The sequence below is a fragment of the Muscardinus avellanarius genome (assembly GCF_963383645.1).
Source record: "Muscardinus avellanarius genome assembly, chromosome: 10".
NCBI lineage: Eukaryota > Metazoa > Chordata > Mammalia > Rodentia > Gliridae > Muscardinus > Muscardinus avellanarius.
The window spans coordinates 18,797,188-18,813,177 of NC_137796.1; the positions used below are offsets into that span (position 1 = coordinate 18,797,188).

Genomic DNA, 15,990 nt, shown 5'->3' on the forward strand with positions numbered 1-15,990 from the left:
ACTCCCAGACCTGTTTTTATATTTTTATTTGGAAACAAGGTCTCTTAAGCCAGCGCAGCTGGCTTCAAACCTGCGCGATCCTCCTGCCTCCACCTTCCAAGTGCGGGGATTACAAGTGTGTGCCACCACGCCCAGCTTTATTCATTTTAGTTTTGAAACAGAGTCTCACTAAGTAGCTGAGGCTGGCCACAAACAAGCAATCCTCCCGTCTCAGCCTCTCAAATGCTGGGATTACAAGTGTGTGCCACCATGCCTGGTTCTGTTTTATTTTTTCATTTTTTAAATTTGGAAACAGGGTCTGGCTAAATTGATGAGAGCCTCACTAAGTAGCTGAGGCTGTTCTTGAACCTGCGATCCTCCTGTCTCAACCTCCCAAGTACTGGGATTATAGGCATATACCACCATGACTGACTTAGATCTTTCTTTTAAATGTTTAAAAATGCTTCAGAATTACTTATATTTTCTACATATTTATGTAACCATTTGTATAAGTAATGTCAGCTATATTTATAATAACAAACATAAACAACTTCAGAGAGGACTAGGTAAATAAATATAGTATATTTGTGTAAAATTGTCAAAACTGCCAATGTCACCCCGGGCGCGGTGGCGCACTCTTGTAATCCCCGTGCTTGGGAGGCGGAGACAGGAGGATCACGCAGGTTGGAAGCCAACCGGGCTGGCTTAAGCGACCCTGTTCAAAAAATAAAATAGGTCTGGGAGTGTAGCCCGGAGGTAGAAGGACTTCCAGGAACCCCAGTACCAACAAAAACAAAACAAACAAACAAAAACCTGCCAATGTCATTGAACTAATAATGTTAGGATACAGAAACCAGGTCTGTGATTGCCTGTGGTAGAGAATGTCAGAAACAGATTCCACAAGGGGATGAGAAACTTTCTGAAGCAAGAGATGTTTTATATTTTGATTAGGATCAAACTTAATCTGGGCATGGTGATATGTGCCTGTAATCCCATTACTTGGGAGGCTGAGACAGGAGAGTCCCAGGTTTGAGACCAGCCTCAGCAACTTCAAAACTCAGCACACAATTTTAAATTTTGAGTTAAAGCCATGCGTTGTGGTGTACACTTATAATCCCAGTACTTGAGAAGCCAAGAAGGAGGATAGCAGGTTTGCAGCCAGCCTCAGCAACTTTTTTTTAGAGATTGAACCCAGGGGCATTCTACCTCTGAGCTACATGCCCAGGCCAATTTCTTTTCTTTTCTTTTCTCTTCTTCGTGGTACTGGGGATGGAACCCAGGGGCATTCTACCTCTGAGAGACACCCAGCCTTAATTTTTTATTCTTTATTTTTGAAACAGGGTCTCACTGAGTTGTGAAGGGCTTAAGTAGCTGAGGCTGTCCACGAACCATGATTCTCCTGTCCCTGCCTCTCAAATGCTGGGATTATAAGCATGTGACACCATGCTTGGTTTATGTTTTATTCTTTATTTTGAAACAAGGTCTCACTGAGTTTCTCCTGTCTCCACGATTCTCCTGTCTCACCCTCCTAAATGCTGGGATTACAAGCATGTGCCACCACGCCTGGCTCCAAGGCCAATTTTTTATTCTTTATTTTTAAATTTATTTTATTTGCCGGGCGTGTTGGCGCACGCTTGTAATCCCCGCGCTTGGGAGGCAGAGACAGGAGGATCGCGCAGGTTCGAAGCCAGCCGCGTGCGCTGGCTTAGGAGACCCTGTTTCCAAATAAAAATATAAAAATAGGTCTGAGAGTGTAGCCCAGAGGTAGAAGGGCATCCAGAAACCCCAGTACCACCACCAAAAAAAAAAAAAATTATTTTATTTTATTTTTTTTATTTTATTTGTGGTACTGGGGATGGAACCCAGGGGCTATACTCCCAGACCTATTTTATACTTTATTTGGAAACAGGGTCTCACTAAGTTGCTGACAGCCTCACTAAGTAGCTGAGCCTGGCCTCAAATCTGTGCGATCCTCCTGTCTCAGCCTCCCAAGCGCTGGGATTACAAGAGTGTGCCACCACACCTGGCCTTATTCTTTATTTTGAAACAGGGTCTCACTAAGTTGATGGAGGACTTCACTAAAAACCTGCTATCCTTCTGTCTCAGTCTCCCAAGTACTGGAATTACGAATGTGCGCCACCACACTTGCCTCAGCCTCAGCAGCTTAGTGAGACCCTATTTCCAAATAAAATAAAATAAAATAAAATAGGGCTGGCAGTGTAGCTCAGAGGTAGAATGTCCCTGGGTTTCATCCCCAGTTCCACAAAAAAAAAAAAGTTTTTTTTAAAAACATATGTACAGAGGTAAGTTAGGAGAAAATATACCAAAACACTAATGACAGTTATTGCTGGGTCATGGAGTTATATTTTTCAATTTTTTTCTTTTTTTGCAGTACTGGGGATGGAACCCAGGGACATTCTCACTCCAAGCTATACTCCAAGCCCTATTTTTTTTTCTCTCTTTATTTTGAAACAGGGTCTCACTGAGTTGTACAGGACCTCACTAAGTAGTAGCTGAGGCTGTTCATGAACTCTGATCCTCCTGTCTCAGCCTCCCAAATGCTGGGATTACAAGCGTGCTCTACCATGCCTGGTTATTCCAAGCTTTTATAAAGAACACATTTTACTGCTATAGTCACAAAAAGCAAGAATCATTCTCAAAATAATGGCAATAACACTTGCGGGAGCTTTTGCTGCTGAAGAGCTTCATCGGGTGAGCCCAGCCCCCCTCACAGCTCTCTAGGGCACGAGGATCCTTCCCACTAACTCCTGACAAAAACCATTAGCACGTGAGCTCAGCTGATGTTGCACATTAAACCGTCATCTCCCCCACGCTTGCCTCGTCTCGGGAAGCGTCTCGGGAAGCGCCGAGCTTACCGTAAGCATGGGCCTGGTGCCCACTCACAGTCGAGGCAGCAGCACCTTCCTCCAGCTGCTGAACTTTTTCTGATAAAATGAGGTTTTCTTCCAGCACTCTGACCAGTTTTTGCTTCAGACTTTCCTTTCAACCAGAAACCAAAATGCCATTAAGTTAAGAATCTGAAATCCTGTTCAATCCCCAGTAGTACCTCAGGGGCTGGGGGACGGAGGAAAAAAAAAATCCCGGAGAAGTGTTGCTAAAAGACTGAAATCATCTTCTCCTCTAACAAGCGATCGGCTGAGTGGAGGTCAGCATCAGTGTAACTTTCTCACCAGAATTTTAATTCCTTGGTGAACTCAGCTCAAGGCCAGCAAATGAATAGGTCACGTGCAGTCATGACCTTTCCTATGGGTTATCCACAACCCTTGCTGAACCAGGGATTGCATTCTGAGCCATCTCTTTAAAGTTTCCAGAACTGAGCCTGGTGTCTAAACATCCTCTAAGGTTAAGAAAAGAGAGAGCCAGGCCTGGCGGCACACGGCCGTAATCCCAGTACTTGGGAGGCTGAGACGTAGGATCGCAGGTTTGAAGACAGGTCAGCAGCACAGAGAGACTCCCAGTACTCTAGAGAGAGAAAACTAGCTCCTTTCTCCTCAGATTCAGCAGCCTGGTGCTCCAGAATGGCCCTTAGCGCCCTGCTCTGAGATTCATCAAAGGGATAAGAGAATCACAGAGACATACATCTTCAAGAACATGATCTTAGCAGGGCGTGGTGGCGCACACTTGTAATCCCAGTACTTAGGAGGCCGAGACAGGAGGACCGCAGCTTCCTGAGGCTCTCAGCAGCTTAGTGAAACCCTATTTCCAAATAAAATATAAAATAGGTCTGGGAGTATACCCCAGCAGTAGAAGACACCTGGGTTTCATCTCCAGTACCACAAACAAACACACACAAAGAACATAATCCTAGAGCTGGGTGTGGTGGCATATTTTTGTGATCCCAATACTTGGGAGGTGAAGACAGTAGGATCACAGGTCCGTGGTCAGCCTCAGCAATTTGTGAGGTCTTCCACAACTTAGTGAGACCCTGTTTCAAAATAAAGAATAAAAAAAAAAAATAGGGCTGGGGGTGTAGCTCAGAGGTAGAAAGCCCCGGGTTCCATCCCCACACCCACAGACAAATAAAAACATTTTTACTCTAGAGTTTTTGTTTCTTTGATTTTTTTCCTCAAGTCTTTCTTAAATTTTTTTTTTTTTTTTTTTTTTTTTTTGGTGGTACTGGGGGTGGAACCCAGAGGCTTTCCACCTCCTGCCTATACTCCCAGACCTATTTTATATTTTATGTGGAAACAGGGTCTCACTAAGTTGCTGAGAGCCTCACTAAGTAGCTGAGGCTGGCTTCGAACCTGTGCGATCTCCTGTCTCAGCCTCCCCAGTACCAGGATTCCCGGCATGCACTGCCACGTCCAGCTGCTGCTGATCATTCGGGCCTAGAGCTGTCCTGCTGCTCTGTCCTTTTCTAGTAGAGGACGAGGAGGAAGGCAGATGAGGGAGCCATACCATGTCATTAGGGACCAGCTGCCCGGCCTCCTTCAGCTCGCTCTCCCTCCTGTGGAAAGCTTTCGAGGACATGTCTTCATGATGTAGGCGACACCATTGCTGAGCTGGAGCAGGGACTACCAAAGACAGAAGCAAATCTCGGGCAGGACCTGCCAAAAATTCAGGTTGGGTACACGGGCCAATCTTAAAAGCTAAAGCACAGAATTCCTAGTCAGTGACTACCAGCTCTAAAATCTAATCATCTCTCTAGGTGTGGCGGCGCACGCTTGTAATCCCAGCATTCGGGAGGCTGGGGCCAGAGGATCGCAGTTCCTCTCAGCTACTTAGTGAGGCCCTCTGCAAATCAGTGAGACCCTGTTTAAAAACAAAGACTAAAAAATAGAGCAGGGGTTGTAGCTCGGAGGGAGAATGCCCCTGGGTTCCATTCCCAGACCCGCAAAATAAATAAATAAATAAATAAAAATAAATCTAATCATCTCTTTTTTATAAGAATTTAGAAGGCAGGCATGGTGACGCACACCTGTAGCCCAGAACTTAAGAGGCTGAGCCAGGAGGATCACAGGTTCGAGGCTACCCTCGGCAACTTAGTGAGGTTCTCAAGCAACTTAGTGAGACCCTGTTTCCAAATAAAATATATAAAATAAGGCTGGGGATGAGGTCAGAGGTAGAATGCTCCTGGCCTTGATCTCCAACACCCCAAAAAAAAAAAAGAATAAAAAGAATTTAATTAAGTGGCTATAAGAAGTGGCTGTGGAGGATAAGAAATGATATCCCATGAGACAGGCGTGGTGGCGCACACTTGTAATCCCAGCACTGGGGAGGCTAAGACAGGAGGATCACAGTTTGCAGACAGCCTCAGCTGCTTACTGAGGCCCTCTGCAACCTAGTGAGACCCTGTTTCAAATTATAAAGAATAAAAAAATAGGTCTGGTGTTGAATGCCCGAGTTCAACCCCCAGCACCACAAAAACAAAAAAGAGAAAGAAATGATATCTTATGTCCTCTGCGGAGGTACAGCAGCACCCCCTCCCCACTGTGGGAGTCACCGATTGATTCATGGTTCCAGGGGGTAATTTTCTACAAGACAAGAGCAATAGGTCGAAATTGGAATGAAAATAATTGGGCTGTGATTTCTTTTTCTGTATGTTTCTTTAGGAAAAAAAAAGTTGCTTTCTTTCAGTGCCGGTGGATGAACCCAGGGTCTCCCGCATGCTGACAAGCTTTCTACCACTGAGCTACATCCCCAGCCCTTGGGGGGGGGGGATTATTTTTCCAGTGCAAATTTCTTACTAACGCTAAAAGTTTCTTGAATTCCTCTTCCATTAAATAACAAATAAACATACAGAGCCAACATTTGTGAAACTGCTTTCCCCCATGTTTCTAAAAAGAGGGGTCCAGGTCGCTTACTCATTTGAGTTTTTCAGATCATAACGTCATTTTCAACAAATCGTCTCAACTGTAATGATCAAATCCATTTTCTCTCGCATTCATTACGGGCACTTTCCCAAGGTCATAAAGTCCTTCTGCGATCACTAGCACAGCCATTCTCTATTTTATGTATGTGGTCATTCTATATATTATTAAAGCCTACACACACACACACACACACACACACACACACACACACGCCACACAGTTGGTATGAAACAACTGGAAAGGGCGCTGATCTAAAAAAGGGAAGACAAATATGCAGATTTGCTAAGTTTGGAGTTTCTGAGAAGTTTTGGTAAGTGACACAAGAACCATCGTCCTTGCAAGTTCAGGGGATGGAGCAGCTTTTAGCAGAACTCAGAGCAGAAGCCAGGTCAGCCCTCCAGGAACCCGGGACGGACTCACCGAGAAACTTCTTGTTGAGGAGCAGGGAGCCCGAGCCGCTCCAGTGCTTGTCCACGAGCTCCAGGAGCTGTCTGAGGACAGTGGCCACGTGGGGGGTTCTGGCTGAGATCGGGGGGCTGTGGTTTCCAGGCAAACCATGCAAACTGCCCAGGTCACTAGAGAGAGGCTCAAGAAAGAAAAACAAGACAAAAACCCCCAGTCATTTGTCTTTTACACAATAAGAGAAGTAAGAACCCCGAGCCTGGAAGCGCTACTATTAAAAACACAAAAAAAGGAAAGATGATTTCATCTTTCATTTTCAGTTTGGATTTGAATAGCATTGTGTGTGTGTGTGTGTGTGTGTGTGTGTGTGTGTGTGTGTGTGTGTGATTCTGGGATAGAATTCAGAGGTATTCTACCTCTAAGCTACATCCCGGGACCTATTTTTATTTTTTATTTTGGGGTACTAGGGATTGGACCCAGGGGCATTATACCCCCAAGCTATACCCCTAGGTCTATTTTATTTTGAAACAGGGTCTCGCTAAATTGCCAAGGGCCTCACTAAGTAGCTGAGGCTGGCTGTGAACCTGCCATCCTCCTGTCTCAGCTACCCAAGTCCTGGGATTACAAGCGTGCATACCACACCTAGATTTATTTTTTATTTTTTATTTATTTATTTAGTGGTACTGGGGATTGAACCCAGGGGCATTCTACCTCCGAGCTAAACCCTCAGCCCGATTTTTAAAAATTCTTTATTTGGAAACAGGATCGCACTAAGTTGCAAAGGACCTCACTAAGCAGCTGAGGCTGGCTGTGAACTTGTGATCCTCCTGTGATCCTCTTGTCTCAGCCTCCCAAGTACTGGGATTACAAGCATGCATTACCATGCCTGGATCTATTTTTTTATTTTGAAACAGTCTTTTTAAGTTTATCAGAGCCTTGCTAAGTTCCTGAGGCTGTCCTCCAAACTGTGATCCTCCTGTCTCTGCCTCTCAAGTATTGGTATTACAGGTGAGTACCACCATGCCCTGCTAAATAGCATTTCTTTATGTCCAAGGAAAACATATAAGATACTCAAAGTTTGTAATCACAGCACTTGAGAGGCTGAGACAGGAGGATAACGCAGTTTCAAAGCCAGCCTCAGCTACTTAATGAGGCTCTCAGCAACTTCGTGAGACCGTGTTTCCAAATAAATATAAAATAGGTCTGAGGGTATAGCCTGGAGGTAGAAAAGCCCCTGGCTTCCACCCCCAGTACCACACACACAAAAAAAAATATATTCAAGGTTAATTTCAAAGGTATTGACTATCATAATTTTCTGTGGGAACTGGACGTAGGAGCACACATCTATAATCTCAGCCCTTGGGAGGCTGAGACACGAGGATTGCAAGTTTAAAGCTAGCCTTAGCAATTAATTTAACCAGACCCTTAGAAACACAAGACTCTGTTTCTTTCTTTCTTTTTTTGGTGGTACTGGAGGTGGAACCCAGAGGCTTTCTACCTCCAGGCTATACCCTCAGACCTATTTTATATTTATTTGGAAACAGGGTCTCACTAAGTTGCTGAGAGCCTCACTAAGTAGCTGAGGCTGGCTTCGAACCTGTGCAATCCTCCTGTCTCAGCGGGCATGGTGGCGCACGCTTGTAATCCCCGCACTTGGGAGGCTGAGACGGGAGGACTGCCCAGGTTCGAAGCCAGCCTCACCTACTTAGTGAGGCTCTCAGCAACTTAGTGAGACCCTGTTTCCAAATAAAAAAAAGTATAAAATAGGTCTGGGAGTGTAGCCCAGAGGTAGAAAGCCCCTGGGTTCCACCCACAGTACCACCAAAAAAAAAAAAAAAAAAAAAAGTAAAAAGGGCTGAAGGCATAGTTCAGAGGTAGAATGACCCTGGGTTCAATTCTTAGTGCCCCCAGTAATAATAATGACAATAAAAATTATTTTCTGTGGGTATTTTCAGAATACATTTACAACAAACATGTGTTGTTTAACATCTACATCTGTGATTCTATGTTATGCAATATAGAAATATTAAACTACAGAATTTATTTATTTATTTAATTTATTAAGTGGTATGGGGGATTGAATTCAGAAGTATTCTACCTTTGAGCTACCAGCCCTATTTTATTTTTTATTTTGAAACATGGTCTCATTAAGTTACAGAGGGCCTTGCTGAGTTGCTGAGGCGGGCCATGAATCTGCAATCCTCCTGTCTCAGCCTCCCAAGTACCGGGATTACAGGTGTGCACCATCATGCCCGGCTAGCAGAACATTTTTTAAATGTAATGCAAAAAAAGAGACTTTAGATAATTGAAGAGAATGACCAGTAGAACAGTGGAAGAAGAGAGGAAGAAGGGAGTGAGGAGGAAAAAGGGAAAAAATGATAAAAGAAACAGCTCAAATCATGCCGTGCCCAGGTGTGAAGGGTCACTGCCACCCTCACTGTTATGTATGGGGAGGGGTGGGGGGAACCTGAAGGGAAACTCACCAGGACCTGCGGGTGTTTGCATGATTCTGAACCTCACTGCAATGCAGAATTATAAATCACCATTAAAAGTATATAAAAGTACTATATGTCATAAAGTAGAATTGGAAGTAATTTAATAAGGACTATAAGCCGGGTGTGGTGGCGCACGCTTGTAATCAGAGGATTGCAGTCCAGGGCCAGCCTCAGCTACTTAGTGAGGCACTCTGTAACTCAGTGAGACCCTGTTTCAAAATAAAGAATAAGGGCCGGGCGTGGTGGCGCACGCTTGTAATCCCCACACTTGGGAGGCGGAGACAGGAGGATCGCGCAGGTTCGAAGTCAACCGCGCTGGCTTAAGAGACCCTGTTTCCAAGTAAAAAAAAAAAAAAAAAAAAGATATAAAATAGGTCTGGGAGTGTAGCCCGGAGGTAGAAGGGCTTCCAGGAACCCCAGTACCACCACCAAAAAAAAAAAAAATAAATAAAAATAATAATAATTAAAATAAATAAAATAAAGAAAGAAAGAAAGAATAAAAATGGGGATAGGGGTGTAGCTCAGAGGTAGAATGCCCCTGGGTTCAATCCCCAGTACTGAAAAAAAAAAAAAAAGACCGTAACTCATAATAAGCTTCTACTTAATAAATATAGCAAAATATTATAAACATAAATCTCCTGTAACATTTTATTGTGTCTATTTACTTATTTATTTATTGGTACTGGGGCATTTTATTTTTAATTTTGAAATAAGGTCTCCCTAGGTTGATGAGAGTCTCACTACTTGCTGAGGCTGTCCTTGAACCTGTGATCCTCTTGTCTCAGCCTCCCAATTACTGGGATTACAAGCGTGCACCACCATGCCTGGCTTTCTTATAATATTTTAAATGTTATGTTAAATGTTATTGTTGGACCTAGTACTAAAGAATCACACAAGTGGGTGTGGTGGTGCACGCTTGTAATCCCAGCATTTGGGAGGCTGAGACAGGAGGATCACGGTTCTCAGACAGCCTCAGCTACTTAGTGAGGCCCTCTGCAACTCAGTGGGACCCTGTTTCGAAATAAAGAATAAAAAATAGGGCGGGGGTGCAGCTCAGAGGTCAAATGCTTCTGGATTCCATCCCCAGACCCTCAAAAAAAAAAAAAATCACACACACACACACACACACACACACACACACACACATTTATAGATCTACATCCTCAGTCTTTTTTATTTTTTATTTTGAGACAGAATCTTTCTAAATTCCTGAAGCTGGCCTCAAACTTAAGATTCTCTTGCCTCAGTCTCCCTAGTAGCTGGAATTATAGGAATGCACCACTATCCCAGGTCATTTTTTTTTATTCTGACCTGAGATTTATATAATTTATATAATTATAAATGTAACTGTACAAATCTCTCTCTCAATCTTTAGAGTCTCATGAACTTCAGTAGAGCTGATAGAAATTAAAAGCAGCCAAGTTATTTCTCAATCTTTGGTTCTTTGATGTAAAAAAAAACTATGGATGATGAATTAGCTAATGAAACAGAACACTAAAAATAGACATTTATGACTTAAGTCACGCGTGTGGCGTATGAGTGGCAGGGAAAGGCATGCGGATGGGGTAAACGTTTGGTCAACAAATCTGTCCTGAGCACTGGCCATGCACCCTGAGAGTCCTAAAGGGCGGTATAAGAGGAGAAAGAGGCAACCTGACGGGAGAAAGTCACAGCGATCTGGTCTTACCACAAGGCCGCTGGACAGAAACTTGTCAATAGCGAATGTTTCCTGTCACGGGAGTTTTGGGGATTGTAACTGTGGTTCTGCGTGTCTATCATGGAGCACCTTGGAAATTTACATGAGCCTGAGCCGGGCGTGGTGGCGCACGCTTGTAATCCCTGCGCTTGGGAGGCTGAGACAGGAGGATCGCACGTGTTCGAGGCCAGCCTCAGCTACTTAGTGAGGCTCTCAGCAACTTAGTGAGACCCTGTTTCCAAATAAAATATGAAATAGGTCTGGGAGTATAGCCCGGAGGTAGAAAGCCTCTGGGTTCCACCCCCAGTACCACCAAAAAAAAAAAAAAAAAAAAAAAAGAAATTTACATGAGCCTTTCAGGACTTTCATTTATCAAAATCTGGAGAGAGTAGGGGGTAATTTCCCCCCCCCACCCTACTGGGGATGGAACCCAGGGGCATTCTACCTCTGAGCTACACCCCCAACCCTATTTTTTAGTCTTTATTTTGAAACAGGATCTCACTGAGTTGCAGAGGGCCTAAGTAGCTGAGGCTGTCCGCGAACCGCCATCCTCCAGTCTCAGCCTCCCAAATGCTGGGATTACAAGCATGTGCTACCATACCTGGCGAGTGGGAGTAATTTTCATAAACTTTGAAATAATTCAAAGTGTGTGTGTGTGTGTGTGTGTGTGTGTGTGTGTGTGTGTGGTACTGGAGGCTGAATCCAAGGGCATTCCATCTCTTAGCTACACTCCTACATGGTGCCACACACACATAAAATTTTTTTTATGGTGCCACATACACATAAAAATTTTTTCTAGAACATCTTAGTCGTTTCTATGCCTATTTTTAAAAAATTATCTTACTGGCCGGGCATGGTGGCGCACGCTTGTAATCCCTGCGCTTGGGAGGCAGAGACAGGAGGATCACGCAGGTTCTAAGCCAGCCGCACGCACTGGCTTAGGAGACCCTGTTTCCAAATAAAAATGTGAAAATAGGTCTGGGAGTGTAGCCCGGAGGTAGAAGGGCTTCCAGGAACCCCAGTACCACCAAAAAAATAAAAAATAAAAAAATTATCTTATTGGTACATTGTAGTCAGACATCTTACTGGGGTACAAGATGGTAGAGGCATACATGTACACATCGCCCATTTAGCCCTTCCCTAATTCCCTTCCCATTCCTTCTCCCTCCCAGCCCTATTTTTAATTTTTATTTTGAAATATTTATTTTTATTCCAAGTTGTAAAGGGCCTAAGTTGTGGAGGCTGGCATAAACCTGCAATCCTCCTGTCTCAGGCCCCCAAGTACTGGGATTATAGGCATGTGTCACCATGCCTGGATCTTCATGGGTCTTTTAACTTTCAACAAGTCATTCTTATAGCTTTTCAAAAGCAGCCTCGGCATTAATTTTTATAACTTGTGCCTCAAGTCAGTTGGTAAAATAGAAATTTTGTAATTACAAATTCATGTGTAGTTTAACTCTGTGCCATGGTGGATCTTTAAAATAACTTTTTAAAAAGTTTTCTTTATTTTTAGGAATTCTGTCAGCTTTCGGAAACTGAACAATATATTTCTTTTTTTGTGTGTGTGTGGTACCTAGGGGCATTCTACCTCTAAGCTACACCCCCAGCCCTATTTTTGATTCTTTATTTTGAAACAGGATCTCACTGGGTTGCAGAGGGCCTCACTAAGTAGCTGAGGCTGTCTGCAAACCGCGATCCTCCTGTCTCAGCCTCCCAAATGCTGGGATTACAAGCGTGCACCACCACACTTGGCCTATATTTCTTTTTTATTTATATTCAAGGGATGGAGGAAAAGCTTGATGGTATAGCGTTTTCCTAGTATGGCCTGGGTTCTATCCTCAGCACCTTAAAAAGAAGAGAGAAAGACTATCTTTATATTTATTTATTTTTATTTCTTTTTTCTTTTTTTTTTTTTTTTTTTGGTGGCACTGGGGGTGGAACCAGGGGCTTTCTACCTCCGGGCTATACTGCCAGACCTATTTTATATTTTATTTGGAAACTGGGTCTCACTAAGTTGCTGAGAGCCTCACTCAGTAGCTGAGGCTGGCTTCAAACCTGCACGATCCTCTTGTTTCAGCCTCCCAAGTGCGGGGATTACAAGCGTGCGCCACCACGCCTGGCTTATTTATTTTTTTCTTTATTTTGAAGCAGGGTCTCACCGAGTTGCAAAAGGCCTCACTAAGTAGCTGAGTGTGTCCGCGAACTGCGATCCTCCTGTCTTAGCCTCTCAAATGCTGGGATTACAAGCATTCACCACCATGCCCGGCTTTATATTTATATTCAAGCAGCTCTTTGAAAAGATTTCCATGTAATGAAAAATAACGTCTAACAGGAAAAAAAAAAAAAAACTAAACAGGAGTATTTAAGATTGTCCAGAAAAGTGCATTGAGATTTTTAACAATATAATATAAAATGGAGTTGAAAAAAAGCTTCTAAAGCCAGGCGTGGCGGCGCATGTTTCTAATCCTAGTACTTGGAGACTGAGACAGGAGGATCGCAGGTTCAGAGCCAGCCTCAACAACTTAGTGAGACCCTCTGCTACTTAATGAGACCTGCCTCCAAATAAGAAATAAAATCGGGCTGGGAGTTTAGCTCTTGGTTCAATCACTGGTGCCACACACACATAAAAAAATTTCCTAAGAACATCTTAGTTGTTTCTGTGCCTTCACACTAAACACAGTAACCCACAGTAAGCCGCATTTAGGGTTTTTGCCTGATAAAATAGGCATTCGTGGGGGGGGGGGAGAAAGAGAGAAAGAGAAAGAGAGAGAAAGAGAGAGAGAGAGAGAGAGAGAGAGAGAGAGAGAGAGAGAGAGAGAGAGAGAAGCGTGTGTGTACTATCAAGCTGAAGCTATAGAAAGTATTACAAGGCTGCCCCCTTTAGTGTACAAAAATCATAACCACTCCTAAATTCTGAGAACTGAATAGGAAATATTTAGAGTCAAAAACGTAAAGAGTCAAAAAAGTATTAAAGAGTAAAAAGAAAAAAAACCAACTCAACAAAGAGACCACCACCAACAACAAAAATCCTGTAAACTCATCCCAAATGTGCAAAAGTATTTCCAACAACTAAAAACATAAGCGACTAAAAATAGTTGTTTTTGACCAAATACCCTGCCTTCTCACAGGGCAGTAAATGATTAACTGACACATGACTCCTATGACCTAGGACCATGGGCCCGGGGGAGGAGAGGGCCCTGAGAGCCGTGGTTTTTGTAAAAATTAACATTCCAACAGATAAGAGAGGCCAGCTGAGGGCATTCTCCATAATAAATGTGTACAAGGGCAGGGCAAAACTCCTTGGTAAGAACTGTATAATAGTGTTTATTGTATAAAAAACACTTTTTGTAAAAATGAGTTATATTGCATATGTAAGAACGTTTTTTTTTAAAAAAACTAATACCCAATTTATTTATTTTTATTTATTTATTTTTTTGTGGTGGTACTGGGGATGGAACCCAGGGGCCTTCTACCTTCAGGCTACACTCCCAGACCTATTTTATATTTTATTTGGAGACAGGGTCTCTTAAGCCAGCTGAGGCTGGCTTCGAACCTGCGCGATCCTCCTGTCTCCGCCTCCCAAGCGTGGGGATGACAAGCGTGCGCCACCACGCCCACTGTTTTTTTTTAATTTTTCTTTCAATCTCTGGGCCACTGTTAGCTAAAGTTTCCTTGTGTAATCTAATTTATCTGCTTGTTGCTACTTTGGAAAGATTTTAGAGATCATTTGCATTTCCAGACACAGAGTAAAGCAATGCTTTCCTAAGAACCCTGTCAAATAAGTTACTCATTTGTGGCTGAAAAAAAAAAGTGTAAACACAATGAGATTATAAACATCGATACCGCAGGGCGTGGTGGCTCACGGTTGTAATCCCAGTGCTTGGGAGGCTGAGACAGGAGGATGGCACAGGTTCGAAGCCAGCCTCAGCAACTTAGTGAGACCCTGTTTCCAAATAAAATAGAAAATAGGTCTGGGGGTATAGCCCAGGGGTAGAAAGCCTCTGGGTTCCACCCCCAGCACCACCGAAAAAAGGAAAAAGGAAAAAAAAAAAAAAAAAAAGCCAATACTTGCCTCGTTGCCCGTAGCATCTCGGAAGCCGTGCTTCGGGTTTAGGTTGGCAAGGATGTTGTCCTTCCGCTTGAACCCTCTCCTTGACGGGCTTAATGACCTCTTGGTTAGCAGCTCTCTGTCTTCTGAAGTCCCGGGAGGCAGCAGCAGGGTCCGCAGCGAGTTTCCCAGGATGGAGTTGTTTGGAAAAGGACCGTGTGCTGGCGTGAGGTCACCGAGGCTGCTGGCTAGCTGCTGCTCGGCGTTGGCCAGCAGCGCAGGGTCACTGTTGAAGTGGGTTGTGGCATACAGATCTGCGGAGGAAACGGCTGCAAGGTGACGGGCCCTCGGACTCGCTCCTGTCTCCCTTCCATCGGCGCCCAGCTTGGGGTCCAAGGGGCCTAATAACCACTCTCTGGCATACAGTTTCAGCTCTCTGCTCCCCTTTAATCAACCCTCACCTGACAAAACTCCAGCTGTCCACGTGCTCCAAGCCGACACCGGAGCAGCAGAGTGTGGTCGGAGAAGAAAGCGCATCTGTTCTGACCTTCTGCCCTGGAACTGGGGACCACTGTGTTGTCTGGGCCCTTAGTCTTGCCCACCTCTGCTCACATGTCACTCTGGCCAATTTTCTTTTATTCTGGGTTTCTTTGGCTTTTTCTTTTGGTAATAGGGATTGAACCTAGGGTGTTTTAACTCAGAGCTATACCCCCAGTCCTTAAAAAAAATTTGTTTTAAATAGTTTTGCTAAGTTGCTAAGAGTCTTACTAAGGCTAGCCTCAAACCTGCAGTCCTCTTGTGTCAGCCTCCCAAGTACTGGGATTGCAAGTGTGCAGCCTGATGCCTGGCTAATTTACTATTCTACCCTCTGAGAGGACCATTTCACATCTCTCTCTCCAAACTTCTTTTTTTTTGGGGGGGGAGAGGAAAGTTGGGGTTGAACCCAGGGGCATTCTATCTTCGAACTATGCCTCCAGCCCCATTTTATTTCTTTCTACTTGTAATTGTCCCTTTTCTGCGTTACCCACCCCCAACTTCCAGGGATCCCAGGACCCCACCCGGATCCGCAATTCTGCTCCCATCTGCTGGCCTGGGTGCCCCAGGGCAGGCTCAATAGGGGCCCCTGGTTTCCACGAGATAACCGCTCCTCAGTCCACCTCACCATCAGAGGCAGCACCACCTCTTCCTGAGCGAGTGCGGGCTTCTGTGGCTCCCAGGGCCGTCCTGTTGGGCTCTCCAGCCTTGCTGGCCGCTTCCTTCTCACTGGATCACTGGGTGTGATCTCGTCCAGTCTCGCAGGCTGTGTTTTGTTTTGTCTTTTCTCTTTTGGTACTGGGATTGAACCCAGGAGCATCCTAACCTCTGAGTGCACCCCCAGGCCCCTCCTGATTCTGGAAACAATCCCACAAGGTTGCCGAGATTCTTGCTAAGTTGCTGAGGCTGGTCTCCTCCTGTCTCAGCTTCCCGAGTACTGGGATTACAGGCATGTGCTACCATGACTGACCGGATTAACAGTTTTGACACCATCTGTATGCT

At 44.4% G+C, this 15,990-nt stretch overlaps 1 protein-coding gene across 1 annotated transcript in view; it reads right to left on the minus strand.

Moving 5' to 3' along the window:
- Positions 1-15,990, minus strand: part of LRRC36 (leucine rich repeat containing 36) — a gene marked incomplete at both ends in the record, with an annotated part of 64,782 nt that overhangs the window by 9,137 nt on the left and 39,655 nt on the right. The window contains 4 exons of the mRNA XM_080703494.1: positions 2,856-2,979; positions 4,399-4,547; positions 6,234-6,399; positions 14,479-14,768. Coding sequence (XP_080559620.1) covers positions 2,856-2,979; positions 4,399-4,547; positions 6,234-6,399; positions 14,479-14,768 — 729 coding nt within the window. The remainder of the gene's footprint in view (positions 1-2,855; positions 2,980-4,398; positions 4,548-6,233; positions 6,400-14,478; positions 14,769-15,990) is intronic.